At 42.7% G+C, this 23,668-nt stretch overlaps 1 protein-coding gene across 4 annotated transcripts in view; it reads right to left on the reverse strand.

Moving 5' to 3' along the window:
- IL2RB (interleukin 2 receptor subunit beta) overlaps window positions 1-23,668 on the reverse strand; it is a 41,004-nt gene that overhangs the window by 15,690 nt on the left and 1,646 nt on the right. The window contains exons 1-6 of one of the 4 annotated variants that reach the window (XM_061639047.1): window positions 19,920-20,060; window positions 16,028-16,135; window positions 12,156-12,270; window positions 8,691-8,760; window positions 6,552-6,657; window positions 1,864-2,015 (exon numbers count right to left, since the gene is read on the reverse strand). In XM_061639047.1, the coding sequence (XP_061495031.1) occupies window positions 1,864-2,015; window positions 6,552-6,657; window positions 8,691-8,760; window positions 12,156-12,270; window positions 16,028-16,133 (549 nt within the window). In that variant the 5' untranslated portion in view covers window positions 16,134-16,135; window positions 19,920-20,060. Of the gene's footprint in view, window positions 1-1,863; window positions 2,016-6,551; window positions 6,658-8,690; window positions 8,761-12,155; window positions 12,271-16,027; window positions 16,463-19,919; window positions 20,061-23,668 lie in introns of those variants that run through there. The other 3 variants (XM_061639049.1, XM_061639050.1, XM_061639048.1) reach the window with 3 other exon arrangements.

Consider the following 23,668-nt stretch of genomic DNA (forward strand, 5'->3'; position numbering starts at 1 on the left):
TTTTGGTTGCCTGTTCTGAACTTTCTCCAGCTCTGTTATATCCTTTTTGAGGCAAGGGCTTTTCAGACAGCTTTTTCCTGAATTTGGGAAATGATTCATCCAACAGACTGTCCTAGAACTGATGTCCTATCCCACTTCAGACCAGGCATAAAATTAGGTGCCACCCCGTGCTCAGTCTTCTTCAGTTATTTCTGTAACTTCAGATAGCTGTGGACCACTTTATCAGGATCAAAATTGGATGTATGTTTCACTTTTCGCCCTGACAATATTTTATTTTATTTGTTTTATTAAATCTGTATCCCATGGTGGGAATTTCACTCTTCCTCCACAGAGCTCAGGGTGGCTTATAAAGTTATCTTCCCACTCCACCCCCAATATTATCTTCACAACAATCCTGCAAGGTAGGTTAAGCTAAAAGAGAGTGACTCTCCCAAGGTCATTCAATGAGCTTCAGGGCTGAAAAAGGATTTGAACTCGGCTTTCCCTTAACCGGGAAAGCCGGTTACCTGGCTTAACTGGGTAAAAGGCTTAGACCAGTATTCTAACAACTATTTGACAGTGGCTATCACATGTGGAAAGTATGCATAGGAGTAATGTGTTGAGAAGAGTCTACCCCTGTGCTTCTGTAGGAGTCATTATTCTATGGATCTTTCCTATGAGGGCAAGTATTTATGTGGCTTTTCTATGTTGGGAGTGGTTAATGATTTGACTCAGTAGAATGATCTGGAATGATTGGACAACTCAAGAACAGGGCAGATAAATATCTGTTTTCAGCAGAGGCTGAATGGAAGGAGGCAAAACCAGAGCAGTAAATCATACAGAGATGTATCAAGCAGCCTCCTCAGTTGACACATACTTTGAGCTCCATGGAGAAAGACTTACTTTTTAAAATGAGCTAGCTATAGATCTGATTACTGTGCAAAATTTACTCTGCTTCTATAGATGAGTAGCAAAGGAATATAGCAGATCACTGAAACCTTGCCAAGCTTGTCATCAGGGAGGGAGGAGGTAATCATAGCTCCCTACCTGAGCACTTGCTTTGTATGCAGAGGGTTCCAGGTTCAATGCCTTGTATCTCCAGTTAAAAGGACTGGATAGCTGGAGATTGGAAAGCCTTCCATCTGTTAGACTAGCCAGTATTGGGCTAGAGCAGCCTTTCCCAACCAGTGTGCCTCCAGATGTTGTTGGACCACAATCCCCATCTTTCATGACCATTGGCAATCCCGACTGAGGCTGATGGGAGTTGTGGTCCAACAACATCTGAAGGCACACTGGTTGGGAAAGGCTGGGCTATAGGGATAGCCAACATGGTGCTTTCCAGATATTGTTGAACTCCAACTCCCATCATCCCTGACCATTGGCCATGCCAGCTGGAAGTGATAGGAATTGGAGTCCAACAACATCTGAAGGGCACCACATTGGTTAACTTTTGGTTAGATGGGCAAATAGCTTAACCGGGTAAAAGGCAGCTTCCTGTGAAACTCTCCTTTTCATATATGAATAAAAGAGGCGCCAGATTGTGCTGGGACCCGCACAACCATTCCCCATGGATATCTGCCCTGTGATTATCCTGATCTGTTGGTTTAAGGTTGATCAACTGACTGAGGCATGATATCCTGATTTGTTTGACCTTGTCCTTATCTTCTCAAATGAGGAGCATGGACAACTAACCAACAAATTCTTCTCTTGCTCAAGAGGAAGCGGGGCTTCTGCCATGTCTCTGAATTGTATCACTTTGTCTTAAGGTTTTATTGCTTTGAATCTTATATGAAAGCAGCTTTGTGTGCCCAAGGAGAGAAAAGTGGGCTGAAAAAGAATAAATCAAAATCTTTACCATCCATAAGGAAGTCTCCTCACACTCACCTCACCAAAATCATTTCTTTTATACCGTATTTCGTATTCCAGCATTCCTGCCGAAGTCAAATAATAGGAGACAACACAGAGCTCCCAAGTTAAATTGTAGGAAGGCTTGCTGGCATTTTCGAGTCGGACATTGCAAGGAGGCTTGAGCTGAACTAAAGAGAACAAGAGAGGACTGCTAGCTAACATGAATAACAACGAAACTGTTAGCCAAGGAGAGGGAGGGATAAGTCTGTCAGTTTCGTTTTTTCTCAGTTTCTCATTTTTCTAGTGTGCAGTTTAATTCATTTCCACAACCATTTACAATTTAAACAAAAATACAGACTCCCTCATGAAAATTTGTTAGTGTTTTAGTGTCCATTTCTCCCAATATACACATTTCCATATGCACTTTTGCCTAATATACACATTTTGCAAGCAATTTTCCCTACTATGTTCACTAATATGTGAATCATTTTTATGCACACTTTCTTCTAATTTACGTAGTTTTATGCACATTTTTTGGCTGGAGAACTGCATCACAAAATACTGAAAAGTGAAAATATCAAAAGATAGCTGCATTTTGGCTTGCAGATTGTTTTGGGAATTGCATATTAGTTAGGTTTGCATTAAAATGCAAAATGAACTGAACTTCTCTCCCATTCCTAGCCTGGCAATGGGGAACCTGGGGCACGTCAAATATTGAACTACAGCTCCCATTATACCTAATCCTTGGCCTCCTTGGCTTGGGCTGATGGGAATTGGAGTCCAACAATGTCTGTGTTAGGACATCCCTGTGTCAGGCCTTGTGGCAGTAACCCTCAGTGGCATCAGTAATACTAGCCTTTAAATATATATATATATATATATATCTTTTTCCACCTCTCCCTTCATGATTGTCTCACAGAGACAGAAAAATGCAGCCACAAGATCTGCAGTGAGAAGGGTATGGTGAGGCCTGTACTATCCACATTGTCCTCCCCTCTACCCTACATCTGCCGCCACTGGAGGAACAAAAGAATATCTTTGCAGGTAAAGGAACTGAAAGAACAGAGTGTTTGTTGCTGCAGGGTCAGGAACCAACGCTCCACTTTCTCTGTATCTCTGTATCCCTTTGTAGCCATCAATGCTGGAGTCACAGCCACAACAGCTTTAGTGAAAGGGATAGGGAGAAATGTTTACCATCCACATTGCTCTCTCCTCTGTCACTGCCAGAGATGTGTCGAGAGAAACGACGTCACTGGCAAAGTAACCCTGCCCACCTAGTAAATGAAAGAGCCAAATGTTTGTTGTTGCACGTTGAGATGTCAGTCCAGTACACCCTGCTGGGGTCATAACCATTACAGGAGTATCTTTATTGGGTTTGTTGTGGCTGATTGACAAGATAGTTTTGCTAGTGTGGAGGAACTTCTGACTATCTCATTTACTGTCAATTTGATGCCTAGAAATAGGAGATAACAATGGTGGGATAAGAAAAATACCACATAAAACATCAAGATGGAAAATGTGGTTGGCCTCACCCCTAGTCTAATCTTTCACCCATCGTAAATGATGTGTGTTCTGTATACACACATTACCCTTTGCGGACCTTGATGATGGTAAATGACGGATTGCTTAAAAAATAACACATCTCTCCTTCATGGCCTTATTTTAGAGGAGGAAGTAGATCTGGCATGTTTTGCTGAAACCTGGAGGTTAGCAGGAAAACTTTGGTGCTACTTGTTATGAATTCATCCATCATTAACCTTGCCCTGAGAGATGGATGCTGCCTGGCTGTTGCTCTCCATGAGTCTTTCTCCTTATCAAGGTACACTAAGAGACAGTGAGTGCATTCGCACAACCAAATCCTGGCTTAATAAGCTAGGAACATAGGGAGGTTCAGCCCATTGGTCCATCTAGCTCAGTATTGTGCACACTGACTGGTAGCAGCTTCCCAGGGTTTTAGACAGGAGTCTCTCCCAGTTCTACCTGGAGATGTCAATTGAACCTGGGACCTTCTGCATCCGTGGTTGATGCTCTGCCACTGAGCGATGACCCTTCCCAATAGATCTACACAAGTTGTATGTACCATACACAGTCCATTTGCTGCTGCTTCACTCGTTCCACCACACAAGCAGTGAAACAAACCAGGAAGCTGCACTTAACCATAGCTTCCCATTATGTGCAGACTGGAAAAATATGGCTAATGGTTTCTAAACAAGCCAGAATTTGGAAGCCAACTTTAAACCATGGTTTAATACAGCTGGCTTCTGGATTGCTTGGAACAATTAACCATAGTTCCCAATTGTCATGTAACTGCAGTTTCTGGTTGGTTTCCCTATTTGTGCAAAGCGAGGAGCAAAACAGGAGCAAAGGGGCTACATATAAATGCATGGAGCTTGGTCACAAGATTTGATCATGTGAACTGAGCCAGTGCCTAGCCTCGGCTGTGTGTTGAGTTCCCAGGGATTGATTGGGAATAGTGCTGCCCAGTGGATTACTGTGGGTGCCTGTGAATCACAGGGGAATGTAAAGGTCACAACGTAAGTTGGACCCTCGTCCATCATAGCTGGTTAAAGCCAGCCAAGTACCACTGAATGACCTTTTGGGCAAAACTGCCATTTCTCTTTGCAAAATTGCAAACTTCCACATGGCCCGAGAGAAACACTGGCTCATCCACTCTTTTAAAATATGTCATTGGACAAAGAAGATCTGGAAAACCTTTGATGGGTGTCCAATTGATTTCTGACTAAGGTGTTGAAATATGTCATGGCTCTGCAATCTCTGGTATTCCTTGACTATTTCCAGTTTGGCTTCCACCTTAATAATGGTACAGAGACAACTTGACGAGTTTCATCTGGAGATTGCTAGAGGGAATTCCTCCTTGTTGATTCCTTTGGACCTGTCAGCAGCTTTTGATACTATAGAGCAGAGTTCCCCAACCAGGCATCCTCAGATGATTTGGACTACAACTCCTATCGCCCCCAGCCAGGAATATGCCTTATACTAAGTAAGACCATTGGTCCATCTAGCTCAGTATTGTCTAACTGTGGCTGGCAGCAGTTCTCTAGGTGCTGGAGATTGAGCCTGGGCTCTTCTGCATTCAAAGCAGATGCTCTACCACTGAGCGGTGGCTCTTCCTCACTAGGTTGCTATAGACCATATAATTCTTTTTTATCTTCTGGAACATCTGGTACTTCAATGGGTGTGCTCTGATAATGCTCAATGGGTGCTTGCTGGAGAAGCTATGTTAGCTCCCTGGAAATTGTTGAGTTCCACAGTTGTTATCAGCATATTTATGATACCCAACTCTGAAGCTACAGACGATATCTATCAGTGGCTTCACATAGATATTAAACATCATTGGTTGTTTTGCTCCTTATCTTGGCTTCTGATTCCAGTTAAGATTTCCACTGATATCCATCTCTTCTGAGCACTCCTAGCATTGACTTTTCAGTAGGGTTGGAGGAGAAATTCAGTTTGGTTTGCATTTTAATTTTGATCAGGAAAATGACGTGGGGAGAAAAGTCTAAACACCCCCCATCCCAAGTGCCACTTTCCAAGCCGAATTAGCAGCCCACCCTCATCTCAGCTTTTACAGCTTTAAAAGCTTTGGAGATCCCAGATCTCCCCATCATGTGTACCTTGGATCTTAAGGCTGGCACAAATGTCAGAAGGGAATTTCCCCAGCCTGGCTGTCTCAGTTTCCCAACTGGAAGCAGAAGCAAAAGAAAAAAAAAGGATAGATAAGAACTTCATTATAAACAGATATGCTTAGGAATAAGTTGATTTCAATCAGTTGTAGAGAAATATGTATAGGGTGGAGCCCTAATGGGATAGAAAGCTACAGTCTTGGAATACCTTTCCAGCATTTTACCTCTGAGCATTGTTGTGTATGGGACCAAAATGGCACCAAACTCAGACATAAGTAGGAACTGGTGGGTGGGGGAGGGATTAGATTCAGTTTGCATTTAAAGGTAAACCTACCTAATTTGCACTTTCCAAAACAATACACTAACTGAAACAGTCATTTTTCACATGAAATTCCAAATTCCAAATTTTGCAGGGCAGTTATCCAGCCAAGCAATGTGTACAAAAGTACATACACACATATATGCATACACACACACACATATATACACAGTTTGCATAAAATTTGCATAAAATACAAATAACATAGGGTTGTTTGTGTACAACTAAATTCTCCTCAGAGTAGACCCACTGAAATTAATAAACCTAAATTAGCAAAGCCCATTAATTTAAGTGGGTCTGCTTTAAGTATGACTAGCAATAGATACAACTATTAAAATGCTATACTGGCACTATAGTTGATTAGCTGAACATCTCTCATTGACTAATCTCATAGAAGGCATTGGTAGATGACGGTGGATGCGTCTGGGTACCCAGAAGGGGCATTTTATCATCTAAGTAAGATACTTGGCCCTGAGATGAGCCCATCTTCTATTTTTTATACTTGAGTGCTAATCTGGCTATATAGAAGCCAAAGCTCAGGTGTAGTAAATACAAAAAGGTGTTATATCAGGGTTGTCAATGTGATAGCCCTTCAGATGTTCATGGATTCCAAGGGTCATCAGTCCCAGCTAGCATGAGCAAAGATCAGGGATGATGGAGGCTGTAGTCCAACAACTTCTGGAAAGCACCACTTTATACAGTCTGAAAAGATAGCATACTGCATGATATCCAGAACTGAAATTTAAGCGCTTTCAACTCACTGTTCTGAAAAAGGTCAAATGTTTGATTTTGAATATGCACCCAGTTCTCCCCAGTATGGCAAGACACAACAACGAGAATATCATCTGTAACTGTCAAGGAGTAACCCTGAAGAGAAATAAAAACATTATTAGAAGACAAATCAATCATTATTATTATGAAAGGCACGGAGGCTGGTGACAAGGAAGAGGACCTTTTCAGTTGTGGCTCCCTATCTGTGGAATATGCTCCCCAGTGAGGTCTGCCTGGCACCTTCATTGACATATTTTCGGCACCAGGTAAAGATGTACCTTCTCTCCCAGGCATTTGATAGATTGAGATAATGTTTTGTTCTAATATGCTGCCAAACCTTCCTGTAGCTGTGTGGGGTGCTATTGTTATTGTTTTGTTGTTGTTTATTGATATATTTATATAATGTGTTTTATTTGTTTTTGTTTTAACATTGTGTAAGTCGCTTGGGGACCTTTGAGTATCAAGGGACTAATAAATCTAATTAATAACAACAACAACAACAACAGTGATGACATTGGAAAGAATAGTTGGAAAGACCGGTATGTATAATTTGAACATATCAGCTAATGTTTCAAGAACTTCTGATACCTGTGGCACACACTCCCCCCCCCTTTAAAACTGGAGGTTGGCATGGGCGAATCTCTCAATTTTGGTTTCTCACCGTTTCTCTTTTTTTTCTACTCTTGAGTGCCATTCCACATCAGTTTGCGTTTTTTTAAAAAAGTCCTAATGAAAATCCATCAGCATTTTAGTGAAAATTTTTCCTAATACAGACATTTTTATGCATTTTCTTCTAAGAGACACATTTTTGCAATGCAATTCCCCAATATTAAGCATGTTTCGATGTTATTTTCACAAAAATATCCATTTTATGCATACTTTAGTATATACATTTTTATAGATAGTACTTGGCTGGAGAACTGCACTGAAAAATTCAGAGAGGTGTGAGTTTGAAAGAATGGCTGCTTTTTGATTTGTGCATTGTTTCAGAAAGTGCAAATTAAGGCAGGTTCACTTTTAAATGCCAACTGAATCAAATTTCTCCCCATTCTTGACTGGAGGCTTCATGCTTACATCCCGTTGGAAGGAGGCACAACTTTGATATTTTATTATTATTATTATTATTATTATTATTATTATTATTATTGATGTCTCAATGGTGCATTTTTTAATTATATAATAAAACATTATTTACTTATGAGTAATTTTATGGATTGTGATTGTCAGCCAACTTGAGGGCCACTCAAGTTGTGGAAAGGTGACATATGAATGCAACAAATAAATAAAAAATAAAATACACAACCTAGGGCGATTAAATTAGTTTTCAGGCTGTAGTGTAGATAGGTCCATGGAAGGTCAATGGCTTTAGTGAAAGAGGAGCATTGCCACTTTCTATTTTCTCTTACCAAGGAAGAAGGAAATGATTAAAACAACATGGAGAGAGGATAATGGAGGTATAATCCTCTGGTTCCCTACATTCCAACAGTAAACAAATCTGAATTATTATCTGCCGTTGAGATTGAGATATGGATGGTGTAGAATAATCACAAAATTGGATTTGGTATCGAATTCTGGGATAATCCGCAAGTTCATCTCATTATTGAACAGGCTCCCACTCTTTGTGTGCATTTGTGGCTGTTAGCAACACCGTATTATTTTTTTAAATCCATGGCGAGAATTACATAATTATTTACATAACTATTTTCGTAATCTGCTGCTGCTGTATACATTATATAAATATACAGCAGCATAAGGAATAATGGAGAAAATTACATAATTTTCCAGAAAAAATAACAAAAAAAGGGAGAACCAGGAATCAGGGTAACTAGCAGAACACAATTTATAGAGAATAGGAACTAGCAGCCCATTTGACGAATTGAAAAATGGAATGGAATCAGATAGCAAACCCCATCCCTAGGCTGAGATTACAACTATTATGGCAGAGATGCTCACAAAAGGGAAACATTTTAGTCTGTTGTAACAGAAAGACAGGGAGTCTGGTGGCACTTGAAAGACTAGTTTATTCCAGGAAATGCCGTATTTTCAGCCTACAGTAATGGGAGCAACAAAGATATGAACAGCCTCTCATTAGCCAATATTAGCCTGTACCTTCTCATTAGATTACTCACCTTAAGGATCAGCTCGCAGCTCTTGTTAGAAGTACCATGCAGTTGACATGACTTAGGTTCCCAGGAAGTCCTATAGGACACATTTCCTGTGAGATGCTCAAATTCACATTGGGTGGTCATTTCATACAATGTTAAGGCAGGGTGCCCAGGTTTGCCACTATGTATGAACTCTACAGGGAGCCACAGCTAATCCTGGCTTCCTGGAAAGTGTACCTGTATGATACATACACTTGCTACAAGCTGCCATGAAGCAATTTCTTGCTGCATCTGCACTTCATACTTTTTGGTGTACATAGTGTGCAAAAGCCATCTGTAATTGTAAATCAACATTGCACTGTTGACTTCCTATAAGATGCAATCAGATGTGCCCAACAGAAGTTCAGATTTAGTTGATAGTTTTTTATCATTGTCAGGAGCTGCTGCCCTGGCAGACCTGAATCTCTAGGAGTTGTTTAGGACAGAGTCAAAGGGAAATCTGATAATAAATTGACAAATGTACATTAGGATTCTCTGGTAAAGATTACATCCATTGGTAGAAGCAAGGAGCTGGCTCACACACATTTTGCTTGATTTTTCTTTGCACTGTACTATACACTTGGGATGATTTACATATATATGCTCATCGCTGGATGGCTGCAACATGAAGCAATTGATGATGAATACATGAATCAACTCAGATATAACACTGCAGACAGAATGTAGCCAAAATGGTATCCTCCAGATGTTGTTGGACTCCAACTCCCATCAGCCCCAAGTGGCAAGGCCAATGGTCAGGTATCATGGGAGTTGTGGTCCAACACATCTGGCATCATATTTGCTCTCCCTGATTTAGACTCACTTTGTCTCATGCACAATGGATTTCAATGGAGTCAGGTCAACATGTTCATCTGACAGCCATTTATGCCTAGCTCACTTTTGCTTATTCATCTCTGCTGACTGCAGCTGCAACATCAAGAGATAAATTGCATGTGTGAATGGGCCATCACTAGACTTACACTATTGTTAGAACTAGCTTATTGCCTTAAATGCTTCTCATTTGTGTCACATTTACCCGTCAGTCATCCATTCTCCTTTCAGATGTTTGGGAAGCAGGGAAGGGGGGGGTGCCATGGTAGCAGGCTACCTCCACCCCAACCCGTGTGTGCTGTTGCATGTCTGTAAAGTGTCTATGCTTGTCATCTGTGCAATCAATACCCCTGTTGTAGGGAGAGGTGCCTACACTCATACAAGCATACACACATTCCAGACATGTGATGAGAAACACATAGGGGAGGGGGGAAGCCTGCCCACCTACCCAATCTTATATGTGTTTGGCGCATCCCCGCCAGAGCTTGGAAAAGTTACTTTTTTGAACTACAACTCCCATCAGCCCCAGCCAGCATGGCCACTGGATGGGGCTGATGGGAGTTGTAGTTCCAAAAAGTAACTTTTCCAAGCTCTGATCTCCTCTCTGAACATCTGAAAAAGACTAAAATGTACAGTAAGCAAAATTTAGAAAACCAAGGAAAGCATGTAAATGTGTGAAGCAAGCCTAAGTGAAGAGGAATCAAGGATAAAGAAAATCAGATGGACTACATCACGTGGGCTACCTATGAGCTACTGGGCTAAGTTCAAGTTATTGGTTTTTTTGTACAAAGCAGTATACAGCTTGGGACCAGGATACCTGAAAGACCGTCTTATCCCTTATACACCCAGTTGATCACTGCACTCTGCAGGTGAGGGGCTCCTGCAGAAACCATCTTATGCAATAAATGATAATAATAATAATAATAATAATAATAATAATCAGGAGATCCATTCCACACAACATAGGAAGCGGACCTTTAGTTTAGTGGAACCTACCCTTTGGAATTCCCTCTCCTTAAATATTAGACAGGCGCCATCTCTGTTATCTTTTTGGTGCCCACTGAAGACTTTCCTCTTTCAACAAGCCTTTTAAGTAGAGACCTTATCCCAGTTTGCATCTGTGTTAGAATTGCTTTTTAACATGTTTTTAGAGGTTTAAAAAAAATTTTTTTAAAGCTTTTTCTTTTTTAAAAAAGATATTTTTTAAAGATGTTTTGTTTTGATATGTTTTTAAGGATGTTTTCTTTTTTAAAAAGTCTGTTCTTATGATATTTTAGGGTGTGTTTGGTGCTTTTGTTTGCCGCCCTAGGCTCCTACTGGAAGGAAAGGCAGGATATAAATCTTCTTCTTCTTCTTCTTCTTCTTCTTCTTCATAATAATAATAATAATAATAATAATAATAATAATAATAAATGCATGTGTGAAATGCTGTGCAAACTGCCCACACTGAAAAACTTTGTGTTCATGGTGACAAAAATGTCACCCTATGATGTTTATTTAATGTTGAAGCATTCATAAACTGCTGAATATTTTTAAAATCTCTAAGCAGTGTATGATATAAAAAGAATATCATTAAAACAAAAATACAGCATAAAACCAACACAACAGTAATAGAAAGGCATACAAAAACAAATAAAACAGGAATCCAGAGGATTCAAACACATAAAACGGGGCCTGAACAGAGAGGGCCTGGGCAAAAAGATAAGTCTGATGGTTGCTGCTTCACACGTGGCAGAGGGAAGGGCATTCCATAGTACAGGGGCAATAGCAGAAAATGCCAGTTTTTGGGTCACCACCTTATAATATTCTGTAGGGCGTAGTGCCATGAGTAATATTTCCCCAGATGCTTTAAGTGATCTGACAGGTCTTCACGGGGTAGGTGGTCTTTCAGGTAACCTGGTCCTGAGTTGTTCAGGACTTTGTATGTTAAAAACAAGACTTTGAACATGGCCCTGTAGCTGATTGGCAGCCAGTGCAGTTCCCTCAGCAGAGGTGCAATATGTGTACATTCAGGCATTCCACTTTACAATCTGGCTGCAGCACTTTGCACCAGATGTACCTTCCTTACCAATCCCAACCAGCTGTAGCTTCTAGACCAATCCCAGACCAATAGAGTGCATTACAGTAGTCCAACTGTGAGGTTACGAACACATGTATCACAGCGGCCAAGCCATAGCTGTTATGGCTTGTTCACATATGTGAGCCTTGACATGCTGTTGTTGACATCAAGCAATAAACAATCATGTATGTGATGACCGAAGCTAAGAGCTAAACAAATTCTTAGAGGACAGGAAGGACCCGCTATTTCCCAGGATGAAGGAGGCACGGATTTTCAGGCACAAGTTATTCCTAAAAGCACTGAAAGCTCAGAACAAAAGACAATGGATATTTCACTTATTTCCCCACTTTCCCACACAGGTGGAACAGCTCAGGATGCTGCAAGATCTTTCAGAGGCAAACATCCTATATATCTTCCTGACAATATAACAGCCTCCTCAGATAAAAGGCAGCATATGATCCTTTTTTGTTAAAAATGAAGACTGAAGACAGGATAACAGGCCTGACAGACCAACAAGGCTGTTCTTTACCATTCCCAGATATGTTTAACTAAATACTCACTTAAACGTAACAGAAGCTGTGAGTTGGCATTGCGCTTCAGTGGCATTTTTCACTGGGGTCCAAGTGCAAATGATAGTCACCACTGAGTCATAAAAGCAAACCAGACTTGAGGATTCTGTTAATGAAGAGGTGAAAGTAAATAGCATGGAGTTTCATTTGATGCTCCGTGAAAAATACTGGGATAAGTTATTCTACTCAGGGAGCATAAGAAAGCTTTCATACAAGCACAGAAAATTTCATTTCATGCAAGGATGGGAACCTGTGGCCTTCCAGATGTTGCTGGACTTATCAGCCTGAGCCAGCATGGCCAATGGTCAGTGTTGTTAGGAGTTGTCGAGTTGTAGATCAGGGTGTGAGGCTGCGGGCGGGTGACTTCCAAAGATGGATTGGCTCAGAAAAAAAGTAGAGCTATTCTCAAATATGGGAGAACAGCTCTGATTATTTCCAAGCCAAACTGATTTGGCCTGGGGAGAGGGGAAATCACTCATCGCTAGTAATGTCTCCCTAATGACCATAATTTGTTTTCTTCACCACTGCTACAATAACCAGGGCATGAAGCAATGTGGCATCATTCCATATAATAATTCTGGGGTGTTCCATTTGCCTTTGGTTGAACTTTGTAGTCCACCTGGGCTTTGAACACAGGCAATGTCATAGACTTTACCAAACAGAATGCTGTCATCTTTGCCCACTGAAAGTTATTTGTAATATGTTTCTTAAAGGGGCTCATCTGAGAGATGTCCAACAATGTAATCTACTTTGCCACCCTGGCTCCCTTTGGGAGGAACAGCACGATATAAATAAATACCTTATGATATACACATGGTATACACACACCCTAATCTCTAAGCAGAAAGAGAAGACTTTTTTTATGCTGACAGGCTTAGGCAGCTGTTTAACATTTTCTTGAGCAGGCAGTCATTTAAGGATTATTCTGTATTGCTTTTCAAGTATTTTTATATTGCTAATGTTTTGCAAGAGCGCAGTATGTAAATACTTTAATAAATAAATATCCCAGGGGTCTCACAGCATGCCTTGACTATGGGTTTCTTGGAATGAAGGTTCCTGGTGACTTTGTGATATATATGGTTATATTTATACATATATATGGGCTGAGCATCAGATTTGTAGCATTCACACTCCAACAGATCTTGCTCCCCTGTTAAGAGTTCTGGGGGAGGTCACCAAAGCCATTGTTCTGGATTCTTACAGAGAGCACATGAGGCCTCCGTATATTCCCAGCTCCAGCTGTAAGATAAGACCGACTTTTCTTCATTCACACCCACCCGCTTGGGGGGTGGGGGAAGAAGCTGATTCCTGATTTCCAAAATGCTCTTTCTTTCCAGAACTGCTGATTAAGCAACATGTCTTTAAGAAAGGGGGATCAGTGACCATTGTGCCAAGGCCATCAGGATAATAATATCTGGCAGTCATTCCATTAATCCTCTCCTGACCAAACCTCAATTATACAACAAAGAATTACCAGGCTTCAGGGGTCTCTCAGATGACATCTAGACTAACCCCTCCATCTTACAACTTCCAGACATAGTAGGATAATGAAGCCCACTTGGTACTAGCTGCCAGTTTCTGCAGTGGACATCAATACAAGTGGATCTCTCATCATGGGAAGAAAATAAGCTATGGTTAGGTTGTGGGTATGTATTGTAGTGTCATTTCAAGAAGCTTCATTGGGGATAAAGATCAAATATAAACAGTAACAATTGGTCAGTTGCCTTTTGTGACACTTCCAACAGATTTATGATCGAGGAAAAGACACATCTGGGGGGCTTTGGACCCCAGTTTCTTCTGATCACCCATGTTATGCAGCAATTTAAGCCTGGGAGTGCTTTTTGGTTAAAATGGGCATAAAGGTGGTGAAGTCATTATTCACACATGCTTCTCCCAGTGGTATGTTAAGATCAAGAAAGCCTATGGGCCCCTCCAGACAGCCTTTTACTGTGCATCCAGGATTATTGTGCTCATGATGGTAGCAGAGCAGTTACACATGATCCCACTTTCAGTACTATTTGCACCTTCAAAAGTTCCGGGGTGGACATATGGCTTTCTTTCCAATCGGTGCCTGTCTTGTAGGTTCCTGCTGAAATTCTGTTTACTACCACAAATGTTCCAGTGCATTTTGGTTTTGGTCCTGCTTTTGTTGCACTATAGCACAAGAGGGCTGCTCCAGGGGGTTATAATGCACTAGGGAAGCATCGCAGAACAACTAATAAATGAGAATGATATGCAGTTGATTCAATATAAATCCACCACTAATGCACAGAGCTTGGAAAAGTTACTTTTTTGAATTACAACTCCCATCAGCCCAATCCAGTGGCCATGCTGGCTGGGCTGAAGGGAGTTGTAGTTTAAAAAAGTAACTTTTCCAAGCTCTGCTAATGCATAATTATTGCATCAATGATATGTTGCAAAATACAGCTGCAAAAAGCTCTACTAGTCTGGATGGGCTGTATATGAGAACACATTATTTTCAAACATTATTCATCTCCCAAACATGGAGGAACTTCATGTAACTCTGGTTCCAAATAATGCCATTTGCATATCTTGGAAGGGAGGTATGCAGGTACAGTATGGCATAGCAGAAGCCAAAATGTTACTTTGGATCCAATTCTATAATATGGAGAGATAACCCACTATTTATTATTCTATCCATTACATGCTGCTGACCCAAGAGAAAAATTCTTATCAAATATCCCTTTTACAGTAGTTGAATAAAACACCTCAAGACATTGTGGCAGAGTGATTATTAGACATACCAGCTTTATATTATTTATTATATGGTGGTGTCATTTGTCACAGCTATCAAGAAATCATATGCACACTTTTAAACAATGGAGGCTGGTGGCTCCAATGTCAGCAGGGCAGTGAATTCACTCCAGGTTTTAGCCTGAACTTTCAAGGAACTGTTCAAAGCACCTTGGACAGCTCCTGAAAGTTTGGACTAAAACCTGCAGCAGATTCATTGCCATACTGATATCATAGCCACAAGCCCCATTGCTTTTAAATTAATTTTGTTAGTGGTTTTTATTGACATGCACTACATGAACAGTAAATATGATGGATATGGATTTTATCAGTGATGGATTTTATGAATGCTATTTACATACATCATTATTTTGACAATTGTTAATTTGTAGTATAAATTAAGTGAGATTTGCAAAGGCCTTTGGCTATATGCAACAAATTTTACGTGGAAACTGTTTCCACATTAACTTGTGTGCTGAAGAGTTCCTACCATGGCACATCTGCACATAGCCGAGGATTTGGGGGCATGTTCTGTGGCCCATTTAGAGATGCTGCAAGAAATGGATCCTTGCAAATTCTGCAACAAAACAATCTGATTCTCAAACCCCTGGATAATGTAGCTATCCCTCTCGCTTCCCTCAATGTTACGACATAGTTTTCAGCTCAAAAATAAAAATAAAAAGGTGTCAAAATACATTTTAATTGCATATGTTGAGACAAAATACACATTGCTTACTTAGCTAGTACAGTAGGGCCCTGCTTTACAGCAATTCGCTAATACAGCGGTCTCAATTAGACGCAATTAGACTAAAGCCCCACTCATATGGCGCTTGTTCCGCTTTTACGGAGGTTTTCGGGCATTGCGTGCCATTCTATTCAATGGGTTTCACTTTACAGCGGTTTTCGCTTTACAGCGGGGGTCCGGAACATAACCTGCTGTATGAGTGAGGCAGGGTCCTACTGTAAGTACAAATTTTGTGCATTTTTTAATTAAAAAATGCTGCAGCTTGATGCGGAAATGGGTTGAAATAGACTTATGGGTGAACACTGCAGCAGCTGATGTGGTGGGGCAGAGATGCCCTCCCGACACCAGCATTGCTGCCACTTACCTGGAGAGGGCTCAGATGGGTGATGAGATTGGGGCTGCGAAGACACATCCATGGATGCCATCGTGAATGACAGAACACAGAGCAGTACTGCAGGGCTGGTCTTCATGACTGTAGAAAGTGAAACATTGATGGAGGGGGGGAAAAGGCAACCAGGATGGAATCTCTATAGCAAGCAAGCATGCTTCTATGCCAGGGCCAGCTCTAACACTAGGCAATGTGAGGCAATGGCCTCAGGCAGCAGATCCTGGAGGGCAGCAGGCCTCCTAGCAATTCCTCCTCAGCCCCCGGTCATTCCCCGCTGTTGGAGATCAGAGCTGTGTGGGCCACACAGCGTGCCATGCACCTCCTAAGTTACTGGAATACCCAGAGCTCCACTCAGTCCTTTGAGCTCCACAGGCCCATTGCCAGTGTTGGCAAGATTCATTTGCCAGTCCAGTCACATTTCCTACACGGAATGAGGCGGTGGTTTCACCCTGTCTTGTGCATCAGGCAGCAAAATATCTTGGGCCAGCCCAAGTCTGTGGAAAGGAATTCAGCAGCACTGTATCCTCTCTTTCTCTCTCTCTTACACACACACACACACACCCCGAACAGATGTGAAAAAGCAAACTATCATGGACCATCCTTTCCTGGGGCTTTCTCGTGACCCAGAATATCAACAGATCACATTACTCAAATGGATCGTGCAGATGTTCATTGTATTTCCTTTCCTGGATACATTCTCAGTAATTATAGACTAATCAGCAGTACTGACATTTAAACTCTCAGAGGAAGATTTCAGAATAAAAAGGTTTCTCAGAATGAATGTTTCCATACCACTGACACCCACTTAAGCTGCAGAGCATGATTTAGAGACCCAGATCTCATTTGGAACAGGTTCCTCGTCACCATCCGAGATAGGGATTTATGGAAAACATAGGGACTGACAGGGCTAAAGCCATCCCCTCTGGACTGATGATTCCTTGTGTGAAAGTTATGCTTATATTTTATTTTTTAATAAACAGAGCCGAGATATGAATAAAACTTCTGTTCCTTGAAGAACTGGGCCCAAGGCTGATTTGTAAGATGACTACTGATTTCAGAAAGATAAGAACCAGAATATAAGAATTTCCTTTCTGGTTCAGACAAGTCTAGTCTGCTCTAGTATAGTGTCCTGCCTCCAGAAGTGGCCAATTAGATAAGCAGAGCATGCTGAAGATGGCCATCTTCTGTTGCTTGTTCCCAGTATCTGATAATCATACTGCTTCTATACCTAGAATTGCTGTTCTTAGACTAGGTGGCTTAACAGTCATAGGCAGATCTATTGTCCATGAATTTATCTAAGTCTGTAATCATATGCACATGTACTTGGAGAGTAATGGCCTTTAGATGGACTTGCATCCATTCACCAGCTTGTGCTGTCATCCATTTTTGAGGGCTCTGGACATTGTGATACGGTAGCTATGTGTCCTTACTTTATGGAGGACAGTCCTCTGTTTGAAGGCCTGCCTGGTCCAAGTCTGCTTTAAAGATATAGAACCATAAGAAGAGAGCAGCAGCCTTGATGCTGCTCATTAACATAGTTAGCACCTGGTCCTCAAACTGAGCAAGCAGGCAGGTCTCCTGGACACTATCCTCCAAACTATGGCAAGATGCATAGACCCAGGGCCTGCAGGAAGAGAACATCGCCGCCCAGGGAAGGAGAGTCTGCTGCTGCTGCTGCTGTGGGATCACCACCTCCACCACCCTTCCCTGTGGGACTTCTGCCTGGCAGACCTGCATCCTGCAGGACCAGGCCCCAGGTACCCAGCCAGCTGGGACTGATTGCTACCACCTGTCCCTCTTTGGAGGGATACATAAGCCGGCTGGCTGAGGTGGCCTGGGAGACCCAGGGCCTGCAGGAAGAGAACATCACTGCCCAGGGAAGGAGAGTCCGCTGCTGCTATGGGATCACCACCTCCACCACCCTTCCCTGTGGGACTTCTGCCTGGCAGACCTGCATCCTGCAGGACCAAGCCCCAGGTACCCAGCCAGCTGGGACTGATTGCTACCACCTGTCCCTCTTTGGAGGGATACATAAGCCGGCTGGCTGAGGTGGCCTGGGAGACCCAGGGCCTGCAGGAAGAGAACATCGCTGCCCAGGGAAGGAGAGTCCGCTGCTGCTATGGGATCACCACCTCCACCACCCTTCCCTGTGGGACTTCTGCCTGGCAGACCTGCATCCTGCAGGACCAAGCCCCAGGTACCCAGCCAGCTGGGACTGATTGCTACCACCTGTCCCTCTTTGGAGGGATACATAAGCCGGCTGGCTGAGGTGGCCTGGGAGACCCAGGGCCTGCAGGAAGAGAACATCGCTGCCCAGGGAAGGAGAGTCCGCTGCTGCTATGGGATCACCACCTCCACCACCCTTCCCTGTGGGACTTCTGCCTGGCAGACCTGCATCCTGCAGGACCAAGCCCCAGGTACCCAGCCAGCTGGGACTGATTGCTACCACCTGTCCCTCTTTGGAGGGATACATAAGCCGGCTGGCTGAGGTGGCCTGGGAGACCCAGGGCCTGCAGGAAGAGAACATCGCTGCCCAGGGAAGGAGAGTCCGCTGCTGCTATGGGATCACCACCTCCACCACCCTTCCCTGTGGGACTTCTGCCTGGCAGACCTGCATCCTGCAGGACCAAGCCCCAGGTACCCAGCCAGCTGGGACTGATTGCTACCACCTGTCCCTCTTTGGAGGGATACATAAGCCGGCTGGCTGAGGTGGCCTGGGAGACCCAGGGCCTGCAGGAAGAGAACATCGCTGCCCAGGGAAGGAGAGTCCGCTGCTGCTATGGGATCACCACCTCCACCACCCTTCCCTGTGGGACTTCTGCCTGGCAGACCTGCATCCTGCAGGACCAAGCCCCAGGTACCCAGCCAGCTGGGACTGATTGCTACCACCTGTCCCTCTTTGGAGGGATACATAAGCCGGCTGGCTGAGGTGGCCTGGGTGTTTGTTTGTTTTTTGTTTGTTTCTTGTGTGCTGCTTTTTTTTTTTTTGTGGGATTGAGGAGGATTAATTTTATGAAGTTTTAATTGGAAATTGGTTTTAAATTGTTTAGGACTGTGGTTTGTTTTTGTATATGTATTTTATGTATAGCTTTTTGTTATTGTAAGTTGCCTAGAGTGTCCACTAACCTGGACAGATAGGCGACCAATAAATAAAATATTATTATTATTATTATTTCTGTTTATAGTACAGTGAGTTTTAATACCAATTTCTGAATTTGCATTTATACTTATAAATTACTCTATGCAAATTGTATGCAAACCTCTACTTTTTTTAGTGACATGTAACTGCCCAACCTACACTGTGAAGAAGGGGATGAAAAAGTCCCCCAGGAACTCAGTCACAGAATATCAGGAAGCTAGAGCATCCCACTCCCAGCCAGTGATCCGAAGGCACATGAGGCCAGCACCCTGCTGAAGCTAAGCATGGTCAGGTCTGGTCAGTGCCTGGATGGGAGACCACCTGGGAACCATATGTAAGCTGCCTTGGGTTTTTATGATGAGAAGAAAGTCGGGGTATAAATGAAATAAATAAATAAAGTTGTGTGTAGGACCCCTTGAAGGAAATGGAATAAATTAATTCTGACTGACGTATGTCCCAGTTTTCAGTGGGATGTGCAGCACAACTCTACACAATATTTACTGACTGTGGTCTACGGGGCTTACGAGTGAACGTGGGGTCTAGGTTTTTGCTTGACAAATCCTCTCCCTGTCCTAGACATTTCAGAGCTTTCAGGATGAGACGTAAGCCACAATAATTAAACAAGCATTCTCAGCCACCCCAAACCTGCCAGATCATAAGTTCGCTTTGAAAGCTTTACTCTCTTAAAACATCCCTACTGGAGAATTATTTAATATCTATGTTCTTTACCTGGCTATATAATGGTCCTCTTTGTCTTGCAGTCACATGAGTCAGGTTGGCATTGAGTCAGTGTTCAGGATACCCCACTACTATGACAGTTGGTCTCAAATTCTGCAGCTGTGAGACCGCTACCCTATAGAGCAGACTTGACAGCATCAGAAAGGAATGAGTTGTCAGCAAACAGTGAACATCTCATACTCACTCTTTCTTGACACTTAATATCTTGCACAGGAAGCTGCGCTCGTTTGCCATCTCAGAGTGAGATGGGGCCCCGAAGTATCAATAGGGCTTGGAAGGCTGACAGCGAGAAAGCCCCAGACCTCACCACATCCCACTTCCTGATTTGTAAAGGTGATGTGAACGGGTGGGGAGAATGGGTGGGGAGAACCAAGTGTCAAAAGTTGTATAGCACAAAGGGGGCTGAAATTATTGATAGACGGGTGCATGGCTCTGCCCAGATAGCCCCTTGTCAAAACTGTATGGTCCTAGAGAGGAAGAAAGAGCCTCAGTCATACCCTAAACTAGGGATGCGCTAAAATTCCACCCAGTTTGGATTTGGTACCGAATTTCCCATTCATTCACTTACTCTCTATAGCTGCAGACCAGATTTTTATGTAGCAATTTTCCACAGTTATTTCTGAATTTTTTTTTTAAAAAAAATCCCTCTAAAATTAGATAGTAAGAACAAAAGGTTTATCAATATTTCCTTTTATTTATCTATATTTCCTTTAAAGTTATCAATGTTAATATCAATACTGTATTTTTTGTGAGGAAAAAAGTGGATGGGTAAAAGCAGTGGCTAGCCGATAAAGAATGAACTGGAGTAGATACCAGCCTATTATGTTGATGGAATGCTTTCAAACTGGCACTAGCCAATGGATTCCATCACTGCCCTAAATGTGTCCCAAAGGCTGGGAAGCTCTTTAAAAGTTAAAAAAAATGCCTGGCGATTTTTAATTAATTTAAGAAATTTTACATGGAACTCAATGAAAATATCGGGCATGCTCAGTAAGAACCAACTATCAGTGTTCTAGAAGCCAGACTCCCAGCTGCTGGGCTTGCCTAATCAGGGGCCACACCCACACCAGACCTTTATTTCACTTGAGACAGTCACGGCTTGCCCTCCAAAATCCTGGGAAGTGTAGTTCGTGAAGGGTTCTGAGAGGAGACTCTTATTCCCCTGACAGAGCTCCAGTGGCCAGAATGGTTTACAGTCTGCCACTGTGACTAAAGCTCTGTGAGGGGAACAGGGCGTCTCCTAGCAACTCTCAGCACCCTTCTTTAACTACCCAGAATTCTTTGAGAGAAGCCATGACTATCTAAAGTGAAATAAAGGCCTGCTGTGGATGTGGCCAGGCACAGCTTTAGTTTAAATTTGGGTGGGAGGCTACATGTGCCTGCTGTAGAATAAAAAGGTGGGGAAATCACTGAAAAGCAATGATACTGTTCACAATGTTTTTTCTTTTGTAAAGAAAAGGGGCTTCCCCTCTGCGCAGTGCCTGCCCACCCACCCAGTCTCCTCCTTTCCCCTCCTCCCCTCCCTGCCCCTCTCCCAGGTCAGTTTAACCTATCATAAACATGATTGCACATAAATAAACCCCATTGAAAAGTATGCAAATGATCAAATGCACACTCCCTTCTCCTCCCTCCTTCCCCTTCCATCTTGCCCCTTTAGTCCCCCTTCCTTTGTCTCTTGCTCCCCATCCCCATCCCCTTCCAATCCCCTCCTCCCCCTTTCCCCTCCTCTCCCCCCATGGTCAGTTTTACCTATCTTAAGCATGATTGCACAGGAGTAAATCCCATTGAACTCAATAAGCATGCAAATGATCAAACCTGACCTCCCCTCCTCCTTCCTCCCATCACCTCCCTTTTGTCCTTTCCCTCCCCCTTCCTTTGCCCCACCCCTTCCAATCCCCTCCTTCCCCCTCCTTCTGCTCCCCTCTCCCCCCTTCCTCCTTCCCTCTATTCTGCCCTCCCCTCCCCCATTGTCAGTTTTACCTATCCTAGTCATGATTGCATGGGAGTAAATCCCACTGAACTCAATAGGCATACAAATGATCCGATCTGCCTTTCCCCTCTTTTCCCTCTCCTCACCCTTCCTCCTTCCCTCCCCTCTTCCTTCTTCCTCCTCCCCTGCCCACTCCAGCCCTCCCTGCCTCCCCCCCGGTCAGTTTTACCTATCTTAAGCATGATTTCACAGGAGTAAATGTAAATCCCATTGAACTCAATAAACAAGCAAATGATCAAACCTGCCCTTCTCCTCCCCTCCCCCTCCTACCTGCTCCCCTTCCCTCTCCCCCTCCTCCCCTCTGCCCTTCCTCCCCTCCACCCTCCTCCTCTTCCCCTCTCCATCCTCTGTGGTCCGTTTCACTTATCCTAAGCATGATTTCAGGAGAGTAACTCCCACTGAACTCAATATGCATGCAAATGATCAATCCATTCTCAGCAAACTTGCACAGGATCCCATTTCTTACCTCCCGGATGAAAAAGCAGAGAAATTCACTAATAGGCAAAAAACCTTGCAGTTTAAGAATGTACCTATAGCCCACAGATATTTCTATCAAACTTTGAAAAGCCAGGAAATTGGGCAGCTATAGTGAATGCACCAGGGGAACAGGAGACCTGACCTACTCTCTGAGATATTGTACTGCCCTACAAATTTGTCAAAATGCAAGCACAACTTGGGTTGGTCTTTCACAGTCCAATCGACTTCCTGTGTAGCTTGGAAGAATTTGGTAACATGTGCCTCTGAGCATATGGTCAGTGGTGGCAACACCTGCAATCAGCCCAAAGAATAGAAACAAGACATGTGCTGTACTGATCTTGTTTTAGCAGGGAGGAAGCAACAATATTAAGAGATACAGTTGATATAGTTCAGATAGTCACTTTAATTATGTTTGATTTACTTTGCAATTTTTGTGTAGTTTCCTATAGTAAATCATTTTCTTTTGCTTCTGTTCCTGTGAATATGTGAAGCGCAGCAACATTTTGCAAAATATACAGTAAAAACCTCCAAAAACAATTGTGGAACAATGGCACTCACGATTCTGCAGAACAGTCTCCAGTGGACATGAGGAGTGTCTCAGTTTGCACAAGATAAAACAGTGGGAGGTGAAATATATTCTAGAAAAATTCTAGGTGTGCTCTATGTTTTTAAATGACCATGCCCACCTTTCCTTAAATGAAGTGGTTTAAATATAGCAGGCTGAAACCATGCATCTTGGGCAGGCAAAAGTTGTTTTTTCCAATAGCTAGAGTCATTGCTTAAGTTTGATTTCACATCAAACTGCAGTTTCAGATTCAACTGTTGATGCACCAAAAATAGAAATAGAACATTACCTCCAATTGGAAACACAAAAGGCTGTCTTCATCATCATATGACATTGACCAATAAAAAGGCTTTGAAATTAATAAAAATAAATTTGACACAGATTTCTAGGATGAATAATGAGGGAAATAAAATTTTCTAGATTAGATTCTCTGTTGAAACAATAATAACACAGGAAAGAAGCAAAGTAAGAACACCAACAAACATACAAAAATGTAATTCTCCATCTTTGGAGATGGCGGTGTTGCCACCACTCACCATATGCTCAGAGGCACATGTTACCAAATTCTTCCAAGCTACACAGAAAGTGGATTGGACTATGAAAGACCAACCCAAATGGTGTTTGCATTTTGACCAATTTGTAGGGCAGTACAATATCTCAGAGAGGAGTTCAGGTCTCCTGCTCCCCTGGTGCATTCACTATAGCTGC

Source organism: Rhineura floridana, chromosome 8 (genome assembly GCF_030035675.1).
Source record: "Rhineura floridana isolate rRhiFlo1 chromosome 8, rRhiFlo1.hap2, whole genome shotgun sequence".
Taxonomy (NCBI): Eukaryota; Metazoa; Chordata; class Lepidosauria; order Squamata; family Rhineuridae; genus Rhineura; species Rhineura floridana.